A 22,203-nucleotide genomic window follows, 5' to 3' on the forward strand; every position below is an offset into this window, starting at 1 on the left:
GCTGCACACCGGAGCGGTGAGGGAAACCCCCCCCCCCGTCTCTGGACATACGGAGCCGCCGACCCACTTGTAGGATCGCGGCAGCGCTCCAGTCAGCCCTGCAGCCTGCCGGAGGCGCCACTATACTGGATTCCCCTGCGCTGCCTGAGGCCTAGGCGCGCAGGGTTAACCTCTCCCTTGCCGGACTGAAGCCAGGAGTAAGGTAGGGAAGTAATTCCCCTGCTGCTGCCCACTTCTCACCTGGGGACCCCAAGCTGTGCAGCCCAGCACTGAGTCCTCCATACTCCCAGTGACCCCCTGCCCGGGTTCTGTTTTATATTAACCCTTGCAGTGCTGCTGCAATTTCCCACGTGGGCCCTGATTCTATTTCTGCTAATTACTGGACGCTAGGCTCCTCGATTGTTTATCACTGGCCCCCTCTGCCCAGACGCCATGGGTAACCGGAGGAAGACGGCTAAATTGCTCAAAGCAGCGTCCGGGGTGTCTGCGCCTCCATCGGATGATGAATCCGTCCATGAAGATCCTCCATTCCAGTCCCTGGAACCCCTGGATGCGCAGGAATGCTCCACATCCCAAGCCGTTCTTGCACAGATTCAGTCGAACGCTGCCAAAAAGTTGGGGAGATTCTCCCGCACACAGCCCTGCTCTCCTCAGGGGTCCCCAAACTCCTCTCCCTCCCTCTCTGAAGGCTCCCAGAGCCCGCCACAGCTTGTAAGCTATGAAGAGGGCGCTGATCCGTCTGACGCGGCCACTGAGCTGGACCGCAAATTTGCAGAGGTGCTGGCGGCCATTAACGGATGCCAATCCAAACTGGTCACCAAGGTGGATGAGCTGCGACAGGACTTTGTTCTTTTAAGACACGATGTCCATAAAGCTAAAGAGCGAATCACCGAAACTGAGCGCAGAATATATGAGGTGGAAGATGTCCAGAGGCCTATGCCGACACAGATAAGAGAGCTTCAGCGCCAAATGTCTGCATCCATCGACAGAGCGGACGACCTCGAAAACCGCCTGCGACGGAACAACGTCAGAGTGGTTGGCCTCCCTGAAAAAGTAGAAGGGTCTGACCCTGTATCCTTTTTTGAAAATTGGCTCAAAAATTTGCTTCCTGCAGATACCTTCTCCCCGTTCTTCACAGTGGAAAGGGCCCATCGTGTGCCATCCCGCCCTGGCCCCCCAGGGGGCAATCCAAGACCCTTCCTGGCCCGGCTGCTGCACTTTAGGGACAGGGACTCTATCCTCAGGGCTGTCCGTACCAAGGGAGAAATCCTCTATGCCAACAGCAGAGTGTCCTTCTACCCTGATTTCTCTGCATCCGTCAGGAAACAACGCGCACAATTCACTGAGGTCCGTGCCCGTCTCCGTGACAAGGGGTATAAATACTCCATGATGTATCCTTCCAAGCTCCGAATTGTGGACGGACAGAAGACTCGATTCTTCACCTGCCCAACCGAAGCACTTCACTGGGCTGATGCAGCTCCACGGGCTCCCGCTGCAAGGCCCGCACCTCCTGAGTGACTGGACTCATATATCCTTTTATCTGATGAGCTATGACATTGCTGGACTTAGTCCTGTATTGATGCTTAGGGGTCCTAAATCATTGCTCTAATTTTCTAATATTGCTTTACATTGGGGCGCACGCCTCGTATATGGTGCCCCATAACTGATGTGCTATCTCTTTTGGTCACTTTGGCCTGTGCACCACATATGGCACTTATTTCTCTTTCCCCTCCCCTTCCCCTTCTTTGTACCTACTCCCCCCCCTCCCCTATCCTCTTACCGCTCCCCTCTACATATTACTCTTCCCTTATCCCCTCCTTTGCTCTCTTTAAACATGGCTGCCTAAATACCTCCTGTTTATATATACTCTGAGGGTTAGGGGTCCCGGGACAAATGGTGTAAGTTTGTCTTGAGTTAGGGACCACTGTTCTATTCTTTGATTGTTATTGGGTATAGGTCTGCACTACTGCTGTTAGGGTGTTAGACAGGGGGTTTATATTCTTGGGATTGTTAGTACAGTTCTGGTTATAATTGTTATGCTCACTGTTGTCTGTCTGTCTATGTCTCTGTGGTATGAAAGGATGAATGCTTGGTTGCTCACGTCTCCTTCCCCACACCCCTTTCCCTTCCGCTAAGATGTCTTCACTTAAGGTAATGAGTTGGAATGTGAGGGGACTCAACTCCAAATTCAAGAGGGCTCTGATGTTAGACGTCATTAAGCGTCAGGCCCCTCACATTGTATGTATCCAAGAGACACACCTTACGGGTCAGAAGGTCCTCTCTCTGAAGCGGGCCTGGGTGGCTAGAGGTTATCATTCCTCCTACTCTGTCTACGCCAGGGGAGTATCCATACTCATATCCAAAGCGCTTCCCATAGAGGTCATACAGGTAGCACCGGATCACTTTGGCCGGTACGTAGTCATACATTGTGCCTTGTGGGGCTTTACTTTCACTATAGTGTCGGTCTATGTCCCACCTCCCTTTGACCCAGCTGTATTGCACCTAATCTCCAGTAAACTTGCTTCTATGCCTCCTAGTCCGATCCTCTGCATTGGTGACTTCAATGCAGTCCCTAATCCCTCCCTGGATCGCACAAGCGGCCTAGACACAGGCTCGGTCCGTCTGAATGAGTGGCTCACTTCTCTAGACCTCGCCGATGTTTGGCGTAGTAAACATCCTCAAGAGAGAGAATATTCATTCTATTCCTCTGTGCACAAGAGCTTCTCTCGGATTGATCTGGCCTTTGTCTCCCCTGATATGATGCAGCACGTTGATCAAGTATCCTATTGCCCGCGCAGTGCATCAGACCACTCCGCCTTGCTCGTCAGTCTCCTTATAGGCCCCCCCAGCGACTCCCGCTTATGGCGCCTGCACCCGGCCTGGCTCCTATCCCCAGCGGTCCAGAGTACTGTTAGGGCAGCGCACAGCGAGTTCTGGGATGTACACTCAACCCATCCTGATCCTCTTCTAGTCTGGGACTCGTACAAGTCCTCAGTGCGGGGAGCATTCATGTCAGGTGTAGCGGGCCATAGGAAGTCATTAAATGCGCAGGAGGAAAGGCTGACCGCCGCTCTGGTGACTGCAGAAAAGGAGTATCTAGAGAAACCTACTCCGGGGAATAAAAAGACTTGGGCTCAGGCGCAGAGGAACCATCTAGCTGTAGTGAAGGAGCGCACCAGCAAGCGCCTGCAAGCCAGGGAAGCGTCCATCTTTGAATTCGGAGATAAAAATGGGAAGCTGCTTGCATATCTCTCGCGGGCTGAACGTCCGTGTGCTTCCGTTCCATCTATCCTTGACAGTAGCGGAGCCTTGAACACAGAACCCCGGGCCATAAACATGGTTTTTCACGAATTCTACTCTTCTCTTTACAGCTCCAGATTGTCCGCCTCTTCCGTCGAGATTTCCAGATTCCTTGACAGTCTTCCACTTTGGAGGCTCACACCGGCACAGTCATCGGAGCTTGATGCCCCGCTCTCGGCGGAGGAGGTGGAACTGGCCATCCAATCGTTGCCCCCCGGTAAGACACCTGGACTTGATGGGCTGGGAGGTGAGTGGTATAGGGATAACTGTGAGACTCTGGTCCCCCATCTCCTTAGCCTGTACTCCGATGCGCTCGACAGCGGTTCCCTCCCTGATTCTATGCGAGAGGCCCTTATTGTAGTTCTTCCCAAGCCTGGTAAGGACCCTCTGCATCCCGACTCATACCGTCCAATTTCCCTCCTAAACTCAGATGTTAAAATACTAGCAAAAATTCTGGCAACAAGGCTTAATAAAGTAATATTATCCTTGGTTCACCCGGACCAGACAGGCTTTATGCCTGGGAGGGGAACTGACATAAATATACAAAGACTGCACCTGAATATAGCAGAGGCAGAGAAGTCTTCAGACCCTGGGTTTATATTATCCTTAGATAATTGCAAGGCGTTTGATTCTGTGGAGTGGCCCTATTTGTGGACCCTCTTGCCCAGGCTGGGTATTGGCCCTCGCTTCACAGCACTGGTTAGGTTATTGTATAACGACCCTAGGGCTAGGGTAAGGACCAATCTTAATATCTCACCTACTCTCCCTATGGCCAGGGGCACTAGACAGGGTTGCCCACTATCTCCCCTCCTCTTCGCACTTGCCATTGAGCCCCTTGCTGTGGCGATCCGTCACTCTGATAGCATTAAGGGCATTGCTAGAGGTTCTATCATTGAAAAGGTATCTCTCTATGCTGATGATACACTTGTATACCTTGGGGATGTGGGCCCCTCTCTGGAATCCCTTCTGTCCCTGATAGAATGCTATGGGGGGTTCTCAGGTCTCCGGGTTAACTGGGACAAATCGGCCCTCTTTCCCTTATCAGATATAGGGGTACACTCCCTTCCCGTCCCAGTCCAGGTGGTGCCCACCTTTAAATATCTGGGAGTCCAGGTGTCACGCAAGGTCCAAGCATATACGGAGTTAAACATCACACCCCTGATAGCTGCAACGGAATCGCGCCTAAAAGCCTGGTCCACTCTCCCCTTGTCCCTATACGGGCGTATTAATATATTCAAAATGATCTTCCTCCCCAAATTTCTATACCTTTTTCATGCTTGTCCTATACTGCTTCCTAAGAGTCTGTTTAAACGCTTAGACGGCATTCTCAGGTCCTTCTACTGGCAGAGTAGCGCCCCGCGATTCAGTTTAGCGCTGCTTCAGGCACCCAAGTCTAGGGGTGGACTGGCTGCCCCGGATCTGTATCTTTATTACCTGGCTTCCCAGCTAGTATATGCTCAGTGGTGGATAGATATAGACATGGGTAATGCAGCTACTGCACTGGCTGGTGCCCTGGTAGGTTCCTACGAGGCCCTTACAAACTTGCTGTACAGGTATAAGTCCCCATCTGATACCCCACTCCCCCTACGTACGGTAGCGGTGTGCTGGCGTAGGGCACAATCCCTGGTAGAGCTAAACAGCTCTCCCCCTCTCTCGCCTAGGACTCCATTGTGGCTCAATCCGTGGCTTTCTCACTTCCTCTCCCTCCCGGGATGGACAATGTGGGGGGCGGCGGGGGTGAAATTTGTAGGCCAGCTCTTATCCCCGGAAGCAGAATTACTCAGCTTTAACGAGATAAGGAAGAGACATATTGTACCCAATACGGCCAGCTTCCATTACACGCAACTGCGACACGCATTCAAAGCCCAATTCGGCTCCTTCAGCCTGACAGTGAAATTCTCCAAACTAGAGACTCTGATGAGTACCCCGGACCTCCCTAAGCCACTCACTCAGTGCTATGCTCTCCTACAAGAGCAAAAGTCCAGACCGTTTGATAGAGCCTGTGAACGCTGGAGACAGGATATCCCTGACCTGTCAGATGATGACTGGAGGGAGGTCGAACTGTCCTACTTCACATCTGTAGTGAGCGCGAGGGACTTCCTGATCCAATCTAAATTCCTCCATCGAGTATACTTCACCCCTGCTAGACTATTCCGTATGGGAGCAATGCCCAATGATCTTTGCTTTCGCTGTCAGGCTGAAGTCGGATCCTTCCTGCATTGTGTCTGGTCCTGCCCTAGGGTCCATGTCTTCTGGTCCGAAGTGCTGGAGTTCCTAAATGTACACTTTGATTTCCCACGATTACTGTCTCCCTCTGTGTGTCTCCTCGGTATCATAAATGAAGTCATCAATGGCCACTATGACAAAATTTTCTTTAGGTTTGTCTTATACTACGCCCGAAAAGTGGTGGTGATGACCTGGAAGGACCAGGAGCCCCCTCCATTAAAAAGATGGATATTACTTATTAACAGCGTCATTCCCCACTACCGGTCCCTGTATGTCAACAGGAAGTGTCCCCAGAAGTTTGACCGCATCTGGTCCAGATGGTGCGAGACTCCCCATACTGCCCTATAATCACATGTGATATATACTCCTCTCCATGATGACGGAGACTGAGCGTGCTGGTGTGTGTGTGTGTGTGTGTGTGTGACTGATTGTCTATGTGTCAATAGTTATTTGTGTTGTATCAAGATGTCTGGTTACATTATCTGCTGTCACTTATCGCGGTATATCCCTTAGTTAATATTGGAACGCAATAAGATCCTGTTCGTTACCACGGATGCTATTCAATTATTCTGTATTGTGGGGAAGAAAGTATGTAACAGACAATCTTGTTCTTTGGTTTTGTTTATTGTAATTGTTAAAAAAAAAATTCCAAAAATTTGCAAAAATAAATACTTTAAAAAAAAAAATATATATATATATATATATATATATTGTGTGGCAACCATTTTAAAGGCCTAAGTGCCTTATTCAGGCAGCAGAACTCTAGTGAGTAAACCAAGAACAAAACATGAAAAAACATAAAAGCTTAAATCTGGAGTTATGCTTTTTCCTGTTTTTACTCCTGATTTGGCTTATAAATATTAAGGGAACATTCTGATCACAAAACTGTCACCTGAATGAAACCAAAATCTCATGTGTGCTGCATTATGTAATAAAATAATTATTTCCTAAAATATGTATTTTTTACCTATCATTTATTAGGTATCTTTTTGGTTTTTAAGAAAAAAAACATTTAGCCAATGTTTAACTCACAGGCCAAAGAAAAATAGGGGAGAAAGTACATCAGAACCCACGTTCTGAGACCAGCTTGAGTTTCTCTTTGCTAATTGATCGTTTTCAACATTTTTGTACATTTTCTAAAACATCTGTGTTTTCCCCATGATTTTGTAGAATCATAACAAAAACCGCAATGTCACTGCATTGTGTGATTTTAACCTTAATACAAGTAGAAAAAAAAAATCTCAAACCCATGGAGTTGATTGATTCTATACATAAATGGTATTTCCATAATTAAAAGAAGCTTCTTATGCCCTTGTTTTTAAGAAAAAAAAAGGCTTTAAAAAATCATACAAATGAGCATGATGGGCTCTAGGCTCTATAGGTGTTAATGGAGCCTGGAGCCCTTCAGGCTCATTTGCATAATTTTAAAGCCTTTATTTTTTTAAAATTAAGCCTTAGAACGAGGGTCACAGTTCAGCTGTGAAATTTGGCTTGCAGAATCTGACCAAAATTCTAATAGATGTACAATCTGTTGGTTTAAAAAAAAAATCATTTAGAAGCTGTAGAAAATATTTTCTGGGCTATGGATGATCAGATTTGCTGTATTGTCCATGTCCTGCACATTGTTGTCATGAGATTCTGTGGAGAAATGCTGGGGCAAAATAAGCATCAGCCAGTATTCTGTGCATCTTTTCAGGAAAGTTGAAATATAAGGGTCCTCATACACATAAGATTGGACCAAGTGTTTGCGAGGTGCCTGATAGACTTCATACATACATGCATTACGTAGATGGAGACTTTATTAATGACTTTCAAGGGTGCATCTATCACCATATACAGTATGGCATGACATTTCTATTTAGGGAGGTATGGAGATTTCTTTTGTTAGTCATCCAAAAGTTGGAATAGCATTAATTTTAGTGATCCTAGAAAACCAGAACTATATTCATATAAGGATGTCCCCTGTACTGCAGTCATCTGCTCAGTATCGCCACCTAGCAGCCACATTACTCGCTACAATCAGTCTGTGCCGTGTTGCTGCCTCTAGCGGCGGCTCAGAGAATCGTCACTCGTTACACTTCCTGCTTCTGGAGCCTAGGGTGGGACAGCGGAAGTGTCGGAGCAGCATCGCTGGTGGGTAGTGATCGTCTCCTGCTACGTTAACGCAATCATGCCGGTAAGTGGGCAGGTGGCATCAATGCTCTGTGACCCTGGCAGGTAGGATTACAGGGTACCCGGGTGCAGGGGGATGTCTCCCGCAGGAAGTGATGGGTGAGGCCCGGGGAAAGCGCTGTACCTGTACCAGGGACTTGTCATTCACCCTCAGACATACATATAGGTGCAGTACATGTGCCATGTAGCAGAGCTGACTCTATACTATATCTATATCATAATATAACATATTCTTATGTTCTGGTAAATTCCACCCTAAAGTCAAATAAAGCCGGGTGACAACCAGTAGGACAGTAATGCCGGGTGACAACCAGTAGGACAGTAATGCCGGGTGACAACCAGTAGGACAGTAATGCCGGGTGACAACCAATAGGACAGTAATGGAGGGTTGTCACCCCAGATATCGAAGATATTACTGTATGACTGGACACTTTGCTATGTGGTACCTTAGGAAAGTTGGGTGAGTCTCAGTGCAGCAGTAATGGTACAAGGATTGGTTGTCACCCGGATTACATAGAACTTTATAGCTTTACATAGGTGGACCTTTCCTTATAGGGTTAATGTTTCCCATCTCTGGCCACACTAAAAAGAGAACAGGATGTGGCTCACTGTATGTGCACATTTTTGTCTCTGTGTTACTCTTATAAATGAGAACCTGCCCCCCTCTCCTTACATTTCGGTTATCCTTGTATTCCCCATAAAAGAACAGTAGATGCTTAGAAGCCACAGTACGAGGTTACTAGACAACAGCGCTCTTAAGTTCTTTTTCACGTTGTCAGACATGTTCTAGACTTCTCCCTTCATTCACTTGGAAAGCAGCTATCTGACAATTACCCCCTGGCCACCAGGACATAACACACTCACAATGGAACAGGGTGATGTCCGTTTCCCATTCCTAATATTGTTTAAGAACCAATGAATATAAATTAATAGGTGTATACAGATTTATCAGAAGTGTCCCAGAGGAGAACTATTCTAGTTGGCCAAGGCAACAAATCAGATCTCATCTTTCGTTTCATAAACAGCTGAGGGAAGATGAAAGCTGAGCTCTGATTGGTGAACTGTTCTCCTCTCAGGCAATCACCTCCACATTATGTGTAATATAAGTTTAATCTAAAAAAAAAAATGTTATCCAGGTAGCCAAAGGCATTTTTTATAATCAGCATAGCACAGGCTATTGGAGCCTGTCACCAGCTAAAAATGACATTACTGGTAACAGGTTTACTTTTGTCACTTCTGTCAGGCACAATACAACAGCTGAGGAGATTTGCCTAATTACATTGCTGTTAACAATTGCGCAAATTGCAGCAATCGAATTGGGCAAATCTCCTCATCTGTTTTATTGCGCTTGTACACACCACATATGTGAGCGGACATACATCTACAAATCATCAGTGATTTGAGTTTAATCTGACATCTTGCTAGCTTACTAAGTGACAATAATATTCAATCTGAAATCCCAACGTTCACCCAGTGTGAAGAATCCCACCTGACTGCCAAATTGTAACTTGTGATGGGTATCCACATATGTCTTCTGACAGCAAAGATCCCAGAAAGGTGTACAGGCAGTCCCCGGGTTACATACAAGATAGGGTCTGGAGGTTTGTTCTTAAGTTGAATTTGTATGTAAGTCGAAACTGTATATTTTATAATGGAAGTTCTAGACAATTTTTTTTCTTTTGCCCCAGTGACAATTGGAGTTTCAAAATGTTTGGTGTAATTGGACCAAGAATTATCAATAAAGCTTCATTACAGACACCTTACAGCTGATCATTGCAGTCTGGGACTATAGTAAAGCATCCAGAGAGCTTCACCAGAGGTCACAGTGGGCAGAGGGGTCCGTCTGTAACTATGGGTTGTCTGTAAGTCGGGTGTCCTTAAGTAGGGGACCGCCTGTATTCATGACCCGCCCTGTACCTTGTATAAGGAATCATTCACTGCTATCTCTGTGCATGTGTACATAGTGACTCCTATGGCGCTGATATTATTGTATGTATAACAGTCATTTAATGTTATTTACCTTTGTATGTCTTGGTGGTATGTACTGTGTCTTCATTTCACATGCAATGGCCACGGATTTAGTGTAATAATCCATTGTCTGGTCCATAGGCCTACCACTCTATATTAATGGAACCTGACACCAAACTAATTGGGAATATGGCAATGCTGCCGATAAGAAGCCAGTTTAAAGGACCTGCCCCCAAAGAAAGTAAGTATTTCCTCACATTCCTACTACGGGACAGGTACAAGTCTCTGCTTGCTGCATGGAGAGTGACTTAGGAAATGTGTACTTATCCACTCACTTCATGTAATATGTATTATGAGACATATTAGTAATAAAAATGCCTAGAAATCCTATTACATGTGTATCTATATGAAACGTAATGCTTTAAAGAAGTTTGAGGGACAATGACGCTCCTGGTTACTAACCCCTGGGTTGACGTGTTCTCCCTTTCTTATAGAGGTAGCTTCTTCGATGGAGAGCTATGGAGATTACTTTCATAATAGTGTATCTCTGGATGGTGGGAAGGACTCTCATACAGAGCCTTACCAAAGTATTCGGCCCTCTTCAACTTTTGTACCTTTTGCCACATTTCAGGCTTCAAACCTAAAGATATAAAATATATTTTTTTTGGTAAAGAATCAACAACAAGTGGGACACAATTGTGAAGTGGAACGAAATTTCTTGGATATTTAAAAAAATTTTAAAAACTGAAATGTGGGGCAATGTATGATATATGATGCAAAAAGTCCCAGCAAAACATCTGCGCCAAACTTAATTCATGATTGGCGGGTATCTTCTATATAATACAGCAGACACCCATCCTCACCCATGGAGAGGACTTGGCCCATGCATATTAAAGGGAACCTGTCATCAGGAGCCCTTTTTCTGTCTCCCTCATGTCCCCAAAGAGAATAGTGTAATAGTGTACAAATTGCCAAAAAGTTAGAGAAAAAAGTTCCCCCCTCAGCACGTCATACATGTCTGCCCCACTCCTCACTGGCACTCCTATGGGACTAGGAACACAGCTCTGCATATGGAAAGGTAAACCTTGTTCCAACTTATATTTTTTTTTCGGAAAAAGACAGTTTTACTGAATAGAACTCTTTGGCAATGTGTACACTATTCTCTATGGGGACATGGGGGAGGCAGAAAAAGGCTCCTGATGATAGGTTCCCTTTAACATGGAAACAATAACTTAATTTTCTTGATTAAAAATGTGACCACAGAATCATAAGGTGACGCTATTGTTGTTCATTTAATAGAATTGTGACTTTTATTACATTTTTTTTTCTTTTACAGCTAAAGACAACGATATTATTGATGAAGCTATTTATTATTTCAAGGCCAATGTGTTCTTCAAAAACTATGAGATCAAGGCAAGTAATGAAAGCTGAAATACATAGTAATAGTCGTGTTCTGTAGTTGGACACCTTTTATCATCATTAAAATGTATCTTCTCTTTTAGAATGAAGCTGACCGCACCTTGATTTATATCACCCTTTATATTTCTGAGTGCTTAAAAAAATTGCAGAAGGTGAGAGTTTCCTCAAAAATCACATATACCGCTTTTCATTGTAATTTTTAGATTTACAAAATTAGCTATTGATAATATTGGATGTTGTGGCTCTATCATTGTATTTTAACGCCTTATCACCGACGCTTGTTTTGAGATTAGTGACCAGACTTGATTTTTTAGAATCTGACATGTATCACGATAATTGGTTATAACTTCGGAATGCTGTAACATATCCAGGTGATTTTGAGATTGTTTTCTCCTAACACATTGTACGTCATGTTAGTTGTAAAATAAGTTTTGTGTATCGTTCTGAAAAAAAAAAAAAATTGGCAAAATTTCGTAAAAAATCTTCATTTTCAAAGTTTGAAATGTTCTGCTTTCCAGACAGGAAGTAAAACTACCCAAAAAGCATGATAATTAACATTTCGGGAATGTCTGCTTTATGTTAGAATTATATTTTATGCGTCCTCTCACTTTTCTAGGATGTTATGAGGCGCAGAACTTTAGATGCGGTTGTACTCATTTTCATGAAAATTGCCAAAACTCACATTTTTAGGGAAAACTCAGCTTTCAAGTGACTTTGAAAGGCCTAAATAATAGTAATACACCATAATTTACCCCACTACAGAAACTTCACCTCTCAATGTATGTAAAACAACTTCTATTAAATCTATTAACTCTTCTCATGGGTTAAAACAATATGGACCTGCGATTTAGAAACTTTTGAATTTGTTTGGAAAATACATTCGTTTAGGCCAGTTTCATAATGAATGAAATGAAACGCTCTGCAAAGTTTAATGCCCAATTTCTCCCAAGTACTGATATGTGGTGGTAAACCGCTGTATGGGTGCATGGCCGGGCATAGAATGAAAGCATTCACAGCAGATTTGTATTGTCACATTGTACAGGCTATAACATTTAAATTTATTTGGCAATGTGAACATATGAGGCTTATTATTTACGGGGTGAGATGCAATGTATAGATAATTCATTTTGGGGGTCTATAGCTTATTCATGAGATTTTATTAACTATTTCAAGGGGACACAAACAAAATTATCAATTTTTTATTTTGGATTTTTAGCACTCCCCCCCCCCCCCCCCCCCGCTCAACGCAATGTAAAAATAATATTTTAACTTTATTCTCTGGTTCACTACATTACGGTGATACCTCATTTATATAGTTTTTCTTATCTTTGCTCAAGATAAGTTAAACATAATAAACATCTACTCTCCTCCTCCGGCGCCACCGATATCCTGCGCCGCGGTCCCTTCGATCCGTGCCCCTGTTTGTTTACAGGGACACAGAAGTCGCGCACAGGGAGCTTCCGGTCCGCGATGTGGCCGGCTCCTCCCATCCGTCCCTATTTCTCAGCGTTGTAAGCGCTGGGAGATGGTGTCGGATGGGAGCTTCCGTCCCTGTGTGCCCCTGTATACAAATTGGCGCACAGAAGAGACTGACCGCGGCGCGGGACATCGGCAGCACCAGACGAGGTAAGTAGATGTTTATTATGTTTAACTAGCCCACCCCAATTCTGCTTTCTTGTGTATATAAAAATTTTATATTTTGTAATAAATGTTAATTACCAAGTAAAATTGTTGGGGTTTTTTCTCCTTTAAACCAGTGTAATGCGAAAGGACAGGGGGAAAAAGAAATGTACACTCTAGGAATTACAAACTTCCCCATTCCAGGAGAACCAGGGTTCCCTCTGAATGCCATGTATGTGAAACCTTCCACCAAACAGGAAGATGGTAAGGTTCTGATCTGTTTGCTATGAGGGTGGGGACAGATATTATAAATACTTTGTTTAATCCCTCCCTTCGTACTGGTTTCTACACCAAATTTTAATCCACAATTGTTTGGTTGCAGGAAAAGGTTAATGGAGTAGACTATAGGGGTCCCATAAGTTTTTTTCCCCTCTAATTTAAAAAAAATGATTGAAATGTTTCTATTGGTTCAAGGTTTAACAGCAATAACTTGGGTTGGCACTGGTCACTCCTGCTTCTTTTGTGGTCAAAAATTTAAAATTTATTATTTTTTTCTAACTCGAACATGGACACATATTCATATTGTTCATATCAAAAGCACTAAAAGTATAGTCAGAATTGAAAATACATTTTTTGTTTTATTATGATTTTTATTGTATTTTGGATCTTGTTAGACAATTGGGAAAGAAGGTTATACCTAAACCGGGTATGAAGGGAATGAATAACTCAATACACACAGTAATTCTAGGCATTGACTCTGAAACTAAAATTAGTTGTTTAAGAGGGATTTCTTTAGTGTGTGAATTTTGGAGCCCACTGCTGTATGCACATGTATGTTATTTCACAGCTGGGGAAAGCAACTCTTCACTATGTCCGTGGTGCAAATACCCTCTTTATTCTGCAAAGAAACATTTCAGAAAGGCTTATTGGGTTAAAAACATGGCTACACGGGGTCAATGAAAATATTTGCTTCTGCTCTTTGAGACTGTTGGGAGCCCTTTGTCCATCATGGTGGAGTTCTTTGAATAGTGAGCTGGTTTTCCTACTGATATTTCATATGTACATCACTTACTGACAATGGTTTCTTTTCTATTCCATCCTCCTTTCATCCAGAGGTGATGAGGGCCTACTTGCAGCAACTGAGGCAGGAGACTGGCCTGAGACTGTGTGACAAAGTCTTTGACCCTCAGACAGATAAGCCAAGCAAGGTAATACACTATACAGTATTAGTTGCCGATAAACAGTCCAACATGATTTTACAAGTGTCTAAATAGAATGAAGACCATGACAAAAACTTGACCATGTACTGACACCCTTTAAATTCTGTAACCCGTAACTTGACCTAAACGTACATCAAAGTTTAAAGGTATTTTATGCACACTACATATTTCCTTTAAAGTGAACCTGTCACAAGGAATGTGATTTTTAGTTGGCGACAAGGACAATAGCCTTGTCAGCATTCTGAATAATTTCAGTAGTTTATATAAGTTTAATTCACATTACCTGGCTCTCTGCCAGCAGCATGCGGTGAGGCACTGGGAGAGGGGGCAGCTGCAGCCAGTGTGTGCCTGTGTCAGTCTCCTCTCCACCACACTCATGCAGTCTCCCCTCACCCCTCCCCTTTTTCCTGCTATGTGCATTGAGAAGGGAGGGGGCGGTGTTGTGGAGGAAAGGATTGATTCATGCGGAGACGCAGGCAAATATAGGCTGCTGCTGCCCCTCGCCGTGGGCTTAAAGGACACCTGTCATCAGGTCTGTGTCACTTGTCCTGTCACCTCTACTGGTTGGAGCAGCTCACAAGGATTCCATCCCAGCCTTTATCTAGTTATTTCATACATTATTCATTGTAAAATCATCTATTCTTTATCATGTAAATGAGGCTGGTCACATGGTCAGAGGCAGTGATGTCACCCCTGTTACCCCTCTCCTCCCCCTGCTCATGTCTGTGTGTAATGTATAGTAAAGCATGGCTAGTGTGTGCATACCTCCCAACTTTTGGGCGAGAGAAAGAGGGACAAAAGCCCCTCCCCCTTTTTCTAAACCACACCCATTTCCCCACCTACTGGCATAGTCCACAGTACGATGCCCCTAACTTTGCCCAACCCCCCCTCCCCCCCATGGACCCGTAAAATACCCCTAATGCAACTCTGCAACATACAAACCCCCCCTTTAATTTTATCCTCCCTTTACATTTGGTTTTGCACTTATATTTATCTCCCCAAACTTACACATAATCCTATCTGTACTCCTACCCCCACCCCTCCTCACATGTAGTGGTCCCTGTTCTCTATCCTCCTCCTGTAGCCTCCTGTCCTTCAGCCTCCTCCTGTGGTCTCCTGTTCTCCAGCCTCCTCCTGTGGCCCCTTTGCTCCAGCCTCCTTCTCCCGTACCCCAGCCACCTCCTCCCATCCTCCTCCTGTCCTCCAGCCTCTCTGTACTCTATTCTCCTCCTGTTCTCCAGTCTCCTCCTGCTGTCCCCCAGCTTCCTCTTATCCTCCAGCCCACACTGTCCCCTATCCTCCTCCTCCTTCAGCAACCTCCTCCTGTCCCCCAGCCTCCACCTCCAGCATCCTCCTCCTGTCCTCCAGCATCCTCCTCCTGTCCATCAGGCCCCCTGTCCACTATCCTTCTCCTGTCCCACAGCCTCCTCCTGTAGGCCCCTGTCCTCCAGCCTCTTCATCCTGTGGCATCTTGTCCTCCAGCCTCCCCCCCTTGGAATCCTGTCCTCCAGCCTCCTCACCCTGTGCCCTCCTGTCCCCCAGCCTCCTCACCCTGTGCCCTCCTGTCCCCCAGCCTCCTCCCCCTGTGGCCTCCTGTCCTACAGCCTCCTCTTCCTGCGGCCTCCTGTCCTCCAGCCTCATCCTGTGGCCTCCTGTCCTCCAGTCTCCTGCACCCGTCCCGCAGCCACCTCCTACCATCCTTCTCCTGTCCCCCAGCCCCTCTGTCATCTATCCTTCTCCTGTTCCCCAGCCCGCTCCATCCTCATCCTGTCCTACAGCCTCCTTCTCCCGTCCTCCAGCCTCCTGCTCCTGTCCTCCAGCCCCTCCCTCCTCTATCCTCATCCTGTACTCCAGCCTTCTCCTGTCCGAAGCCTCATCCTCCTGTCACACAGCCTCATCCTACTGTTCCCCAGCAACCTCCTGTCCTCCAGCCTCATCCTACTGTCCCCCAGCATCCTCCAGCCTCATCCTATTGTCCTCCCAGCATCTTCCAACCTCATCTTATTGTCCTCCAGCCTCATCCTATTGTCCCCAAGCATCATCCAGCCTCATCCTATTGTCCGCCCAGCATCCTCCTATTGTCCTCCAGCCTCATCCTATTGTCCTCCAGCATCTTCCAGCCTCATCCTATTGTCCTCCCAGCATCCTCCTATTGTCCTCCAGCCTCATCCTATTGTCCTCCAGCATCTTCCAGTCTCATCCTATTGTCCTCCCAGCATCCTCCTATTGTCCTCCAGCCTCATCCTATTGTCCTCCAGCATCTTCCAGCCTCATCCTATTGTCCCCCAGCATCCTCCAGCCTCATCCTATTGTCCCAACCAACCCTGTCCTCTATCCTCCTCTCCTTCAACCTCCTCTTTTACACATTTACTCCTCCTTGCTCGCACCAATTTGGGGCGATAGCTGCAATACGTATCCCTGCGGTATGGAGAACGCTCTGTCTGTGACCCCTCTCCATACCCCCTTGCCTCCTGCTGACGTACTCTTACTCCAGTCAGTGGTATTGGGTTAATAGCTGATCTACAAAACAACCCCTTCAGGTTACACACACCTACACATATAAATACACTCTAGTCACACATAGACACATGTACTCCACCATACACTCACATGTTACACTATGACATAAGTGGCAGTCACCTATTCAGTTATTTATTGGTGTCTCCTGTGGAGCCCTCAGTCAGCAAAGGGTTAAATGTGGGGGAAGAGAGGACACAGCACAGAGCAGGAATAAGAGGAGTCAGAGCACATGGAGTAGAGCAGATTACTTCTTACTTGTGAGGCTGCTGTCCACCTGCAGCCTTGGTGTCAGACATCTCTCCCTCTGTCCTCTCTGTGACCCAACTGAACGGAGCTGCAGAGGAGACTCTCACAATCTGCCCCATATCAGCTCATCTCCTGCTGCCGTGACCCGGGAGATTGTGTCTCTCAGGCAGAGACTGACACTGGGGGCGGAGCCGGCACTGAGGAGGCAGGAGACTCCACTCTGAGTTATGAACACTACAACCTGCAGCTCCTGCCGCGTGTTCTCCGCTCTGCATTGTGTCGGGACCACAAGCCAGTTGTTCCGGGACAATGCAGAGCTTATCGGGACATTATCTTATCTATCCGGGGCAGCGGGGCAGGTCTGAAAAACCGTGACTGTCCCGTCAAAAGCGGGACGGTTGGGAGCTATGTGTGTGTCCTGCATCTGCTGACATGCTGCATCCTCCTAATACACAGGTGAGAGACACAGACATCAGTACACATGAATCTGACATGTTCTGCTGTAACATGGCTGCCTGGAGCTGTTGTATCTCTCCTAAACACACACACACATGCACACACAGGCTGCAGGGGGAGTGGCCACCAGCACCAGGAAGCACATCATTATACAGCCTCACACCATTATACAGGCTGTCAGTCATGCACTGGGGGTGTGGCTGTACCTCCCACTCATGAATAGAGTGGACAGCTTGAATATGCTAATGCTTCATTGGACATTTCACAGGTCATTTGCATACAGCTTTAGGACCTCATTGCTTAGGTTTACAGGCATGTAGAGGGACAATGAAGGGATAGAAGCAATGCTTTCTAATGGCAGTTTATGAAAATATATTTCGTTTAGGGGGGTTATTTTGCATGACGGGTTCTCTTTAACACACGCTGCTGGCAGGGAACAAGGTAATGTGAATTAAACTCATATAAAGTATGCAGACAAAGGAATTTTTAAAATCAGCAAAGCATAGGCTATTGGAACCTGTAGATTGTCTTGATTCTTCATTAGGTTGGTCATCATTATTGAATTAATGTGTTAAAGACATTTTACTATCACAATCTCATTGTTAATGTTTTTTTCTCTCTCTCCAGTGGTGGATGTGCTTTGCCAAGAAACAGTTTATGAACAAATCCCTTTCTGGTCCTGGGCAATAAGGAAAGAATTTGGAAAGCTTTGAAAATATTGAATTATTTTGAATTTAATTGTTTTGATTTTGGGCAAAAGTTTTATACTGTGTTGTAAAAGAACCGTTCACAACCAAACAAAGAAGGTAAACTTTGGAATAATATTCAGTGTTAAGCTGGTGCTTAATAAAAGCTAGATATCTTTTCGTCATTTATGTTTGGTGGCTTTGTGCTTTAGCTGTATCTCCACTGGTTGGAACAGTGATTTGTTACCATGCACATCTTCTCCTGTATGACAATAAATAGTGAATATTTACCCTAACAATGGCTTGTTCTAGTTTAAAAAGTGAAAACCTTAGTTAAAACTTATGTAAATCCAAAGGCAGCGAACATTCCCATCTATAGATCCATAGCAAATATATAGGTAAATCCTAAATGATCCATTTATGTCTGATTTTAGGGGAGCACCCTGCCCCTGGAATGATCGGCTATTTTGTCCCAGCATCAGCAAAGAGACAGAATCAGTTGGCTTCATGTTATGTGTATTGACCACAAGTCATAATTTGTAGGTTTTTAGATTTCACCACCTGTAAAATACAAAAAGTAAAGGCAAACCTCTAAAACCCATTTTTTTTTTAAAGCAGACAAACTGGCGAGTTTCCACCTTCATCCAACTTTGTCACAAACACAAATTATTTAAAGGAAATCTACCATTTGCTTTTATGCATTATGAAGCAAACATACCTTGAGAATGCTATAGCTACACTGATGCAGAAATATAACTTGTTTAACCCCTGAACTGAGTGGTTTTGTTGAAAAAAACAATTATAAAATTATGAAAATGAGGCTCGGTCGCTCCAGTGGCTGTCCAGGCGCTCTCCTCTTACCCTAATTATGCACCGCTCCAGCCTTGTCCTGCCAAACATAGGCCAAGAATAAATCAACACTCTGTTGTCCGTGAAAGGCAGAGGTAATCAATCGCTGCACTATTCCCCATCTGCTGTGTATGAGTCATCCAGCTCAGGTTGATTAGTCCTGTCTAGACAATTCAGGCATGTGGATGTAATGTGTTTATGTACGGCAGCCAGGCTGCACCCAGCATTCCCGAGCTCCTGAACTTTATAATTGTTTTTTGAGCAAAACCACTTGGTTCAGGAATTAAACAAGATATGTTTCTGCATCAGTGTAGCTACAATATTCTTAAGGGATGTTTGGTTCACAATGCATAAAAACAAGTGGTAGATTTCCTTAAAAAAAATGCATGAAACATGCATTTTCACATAAAGCTCACATCAAAGCAGAGGTGTACGCATGAATGGGGATGGAAAAAATAATTCATAATGAGCAGATTTATACATACCACAATACCCAACAGAAATAAGAATTTACAATCCCGAAAAAAATGCCAAAACAAAAGCCATGCAACCACCTTCATGCAACTTTTCAGCAAAATGCAAAAATTACATTAAAAATTCAAAATTTCCACTAAAATATTTACAAATCCAGACTACTTACTTTCCTGGTAAGACTTAGTACTTATCCCACAATCACCCAATTATATCTCCACAATAATGGAAGTTCTTGCCAGCACTATTCGCAGGTGTTAACAGTGGGTGTTTGCTGCAATATGCAGCAAACACCCAACCCGAAGCTGCACCATAATAGTATGGCATAAAAGGAAATCAACCAAACGGATCTTTTTTTCATGAAAAAGATCTTTTAAAAAGATGCAGAAGCCCTTTCTGGCCCCGCCGGCTGCTAATTATTAATTGCTCTCTTCTCGGCTTATGCAATCCTCCTCCCTCCTTTGACAGTCGATGGAGCCCAAAGGGACGTCTGTGATGTACACAGGAGTCCCTGAAGCTCTTTTTTTAAGTCCTTTTTCATGAAATATAAGCAATTTACAGCTAAATGAAGAACAAATCTTGTCTCGGGCCATAAGCCACTGTGTAAGTATGCTTGGGTTTACTTATGGGGGTTTTCCCACAAAACAATTTGCTGATAGGTGGGGGTTTCAGTGATGAGACCTGCACAGATCACGAGAACAAGGGCTCTGATGGGGTCCCAGGTACCTCCGTCGGAGCCTTCGTCGCTCCCCGCAGCAGACGGCCGCGCAAGACCGTTCTGCTCTATTCATCTCTATGGAGCTGACGGAGATTGCCGACCATCAATGTGTGTCTAATCTAAAGCCAGTGACACAAATGGCATTTTCATTCAAATCTTAGACACAAGGTATTATAAGGAACAAGCAATAGTGGTTCACTGTCAACCTGAAGAAAACATGACTCTTCTCTTCACGATTAGAATCTTCTGTACTCATTAGCATATTAAGAAAATGGCTTTAATTAAAGGATATCTACCACCAGGATGAAGGACTGTATGCAAATGAGCCTGAGGGGCTCCAGGCACCATATGTTTTAATGGAGCCTGGAGTCCATCAGGCTCATTTGCATACAGTATTTCATTCCTGGTGGTAGATATCCTTTAAGGTACAGGGCCGCAGTGTCAGATATTAGGTGATATGAAGAGGACTTATACCCCTCACACTATTAATACCTGCCGGTATAGGAGGCGTGAATAATTAACAGCTCATTTGCGTCCCTGCGCTCCGGGTTGCGTTTTATAGCTCCTTTTATCCAGCGATCCTGGCGTGTCAAGATTAAAGAAGACCAGTACTGGGATCCAGAAGAAGAGGATTATAGGTGAGTATCTGTAGTTTAATATTCCTTTAGCTTAGTGGTAGATTACATTTAACCCCTTAAGGACAAAGCCACTTAAAGGGGTTGGCCACTTTACCTCATGTATTTTGTAACGTGTGTGTAAGTGCACGGGGCAGGATATTAGGTAATTTACCAATATACATCTATTAAAAGTTCTGCCTTTTTGATATGGTAGGTGAAGCCTCCTGTCTTTTACCTCATCAGCCAGACATTCCTGACCATAAAGTGGCCGCAGATGGATGGTCATGCGATCTCTATCTGTCCATGAGCAATCGCCATGCCAAGACCTTATCCCCTTAGTGACACGCGCAGTAATAGTACGGCGCGCGTCGGGTGCCGGTGCATGGAGAAGGCTCAAGGGCTGAGCCCTCTCCATAGCCGGTAAGTCTGTGCTGTATATTGCAGCATAGACTTACCAGTAACACCCGTGATCTGAGCTAGCAGCAATAGCAGGTGTTATCTTGTCGATCAAAAAGATGGCGAGGCATGGGCGCCACAATCTTGTTGAAGATCGGTGCTTCCCATGACGTCATCAGGAAGCGGTGATCCGTTGATATGACAGCCTTGGGTCTTCCAAAGACCCGAGGCTATCTCGTTTTAACCCATTCATTACAATTAACAATTCATTACAATGAGGATGAAAATCCCCATATACTGTAGTATGGCAGTATATGGTAGGATCAAATAGACAACCTAGGGTTAAAGTACCATAGGGTGTCTGAAAAATAGTCAAAATAAAAAATTATAATAAAAAAACTAAAAATTCAAATCACCCCCCTTTCCCTTGAAGTCATATAAATATAAATAAACAGTAAAAATCATAAACAAGTTAGGTATCGCCGCGTCCGAAAATGCCCGATCTATCCAAATATAATAAAGTTTTTTCAATGCGTTTAACCCCGTAACGGAAAATAGCACCCAAAGTCGAAAATGGCACTTTTTTGCCATTTTGAAAAACATATAAAATTCAATGTCATCAAAAGTCGCAAAAAATGACACTACCCACAGCTCCTACACCAATGTATGAAAAAGTTATTGGCGCCAGAAATGGCAAAATAAAAAAAAAACAAAACATTTTTGTACAGGAGGTTTTAATTTTTGTAAATGTATGAAAAAATTATGAAACCTATAAAATTTTGGTATCCCTGTGATAGTATCGATTCCCATATCGTACCCATAAAGTAGACAGTGAAAGCCGTAAAATCCAAGCCCACAAGAAAACGCTGCAAATCCGTTTTTTTCACCATTTTCACAGCATTTTTTCCCCTGCTTCCCAGTACACGGCATGGCAAATTAAATACCATCACTATGAAGTGCAATTTGTTATACAGAAAACAAGCCATCACAGAGCTCTATACATGTAAAAATACAAAAGTTATAGATTTTTTGAAGGTGGGGAGTGAAAAATGGAAATGAAAAAACAAAAAAGGGCCAGGTTGTTAAGGGGTTAATCTTATATTCATGAATACTATCATAAGGTCCTGGCAAGGCGATAGCTCATGGACAGATAGAGATCACATGACCCTCCACCTGCGGCCATTTTATGGTCTGGAATACCACGAAAAACATGAGGTAACGTGGCCAACCACTTTAAGGGCTTCAGAATCTGCCCTGTATCACAATAAATGGTTATAACCTTTGAACACTAACATATCCCGGGAACTTTGGGATTGTTT

The 22,203-nt window shown here is 44.5% G+C and overlaps 1 protein-coding gene across 2 annotated transcripts; it reads left to right on the forward strand.

Annotated features, from left to right (window-relative positions):
- Positions 1-7,556: 7,556 nt before the first annotated feature.
- On the forward strand, positions 7,557-18,018 carry ARPC3 (actin related protein 2/3 complex subunit 3). Of its 2 annotated transcripts, none has more exons than XM_072143218.1 (7): positions 7,557-7,702; positions 9,808-9,907; positions 11,003-11,079; positions 11,169-11,237; positions 12,843-12,969; positions 13,819-13,913; positions 17,775-18,018. In XM_072143218.1, exons 1-7 carry the CDS (start codon positions 7,697-7,699, stop codon positions 17,835-17,837), a joined length of 537 nt encoding a protein of 178 aa, XP_071999319.1. In that variant the 5' UTR covers positions 7,557-7,696; the 3' UTR covers positions 17,838-18,018. The 2 variants fall into 2 exon arrangements, with proteins under 2 accessions (XP_071999319.1, XP_071999329.1); XM_072143228.1 differs by lacking the exon at positions 7,557-7,702 and adding an exon at positions 8,067-8,158.
- Positions 18,019-22,203: the final 4,185 nt, after the last annotated feature.

This window comes from Engystomops pustulosus, chromosome 1 (assembly GCF_040894005.1).
Source record: "Engystomops pustulosus chromosome 1, aEngPut4.maternal, whole genome shotgun sequence".
Lineage (NCBI taxonomy): Eukaryota > Metazoa > Chordata > Amphibia > Anura > Leptodactylidae > Engystomops > Engystomops pustulosus.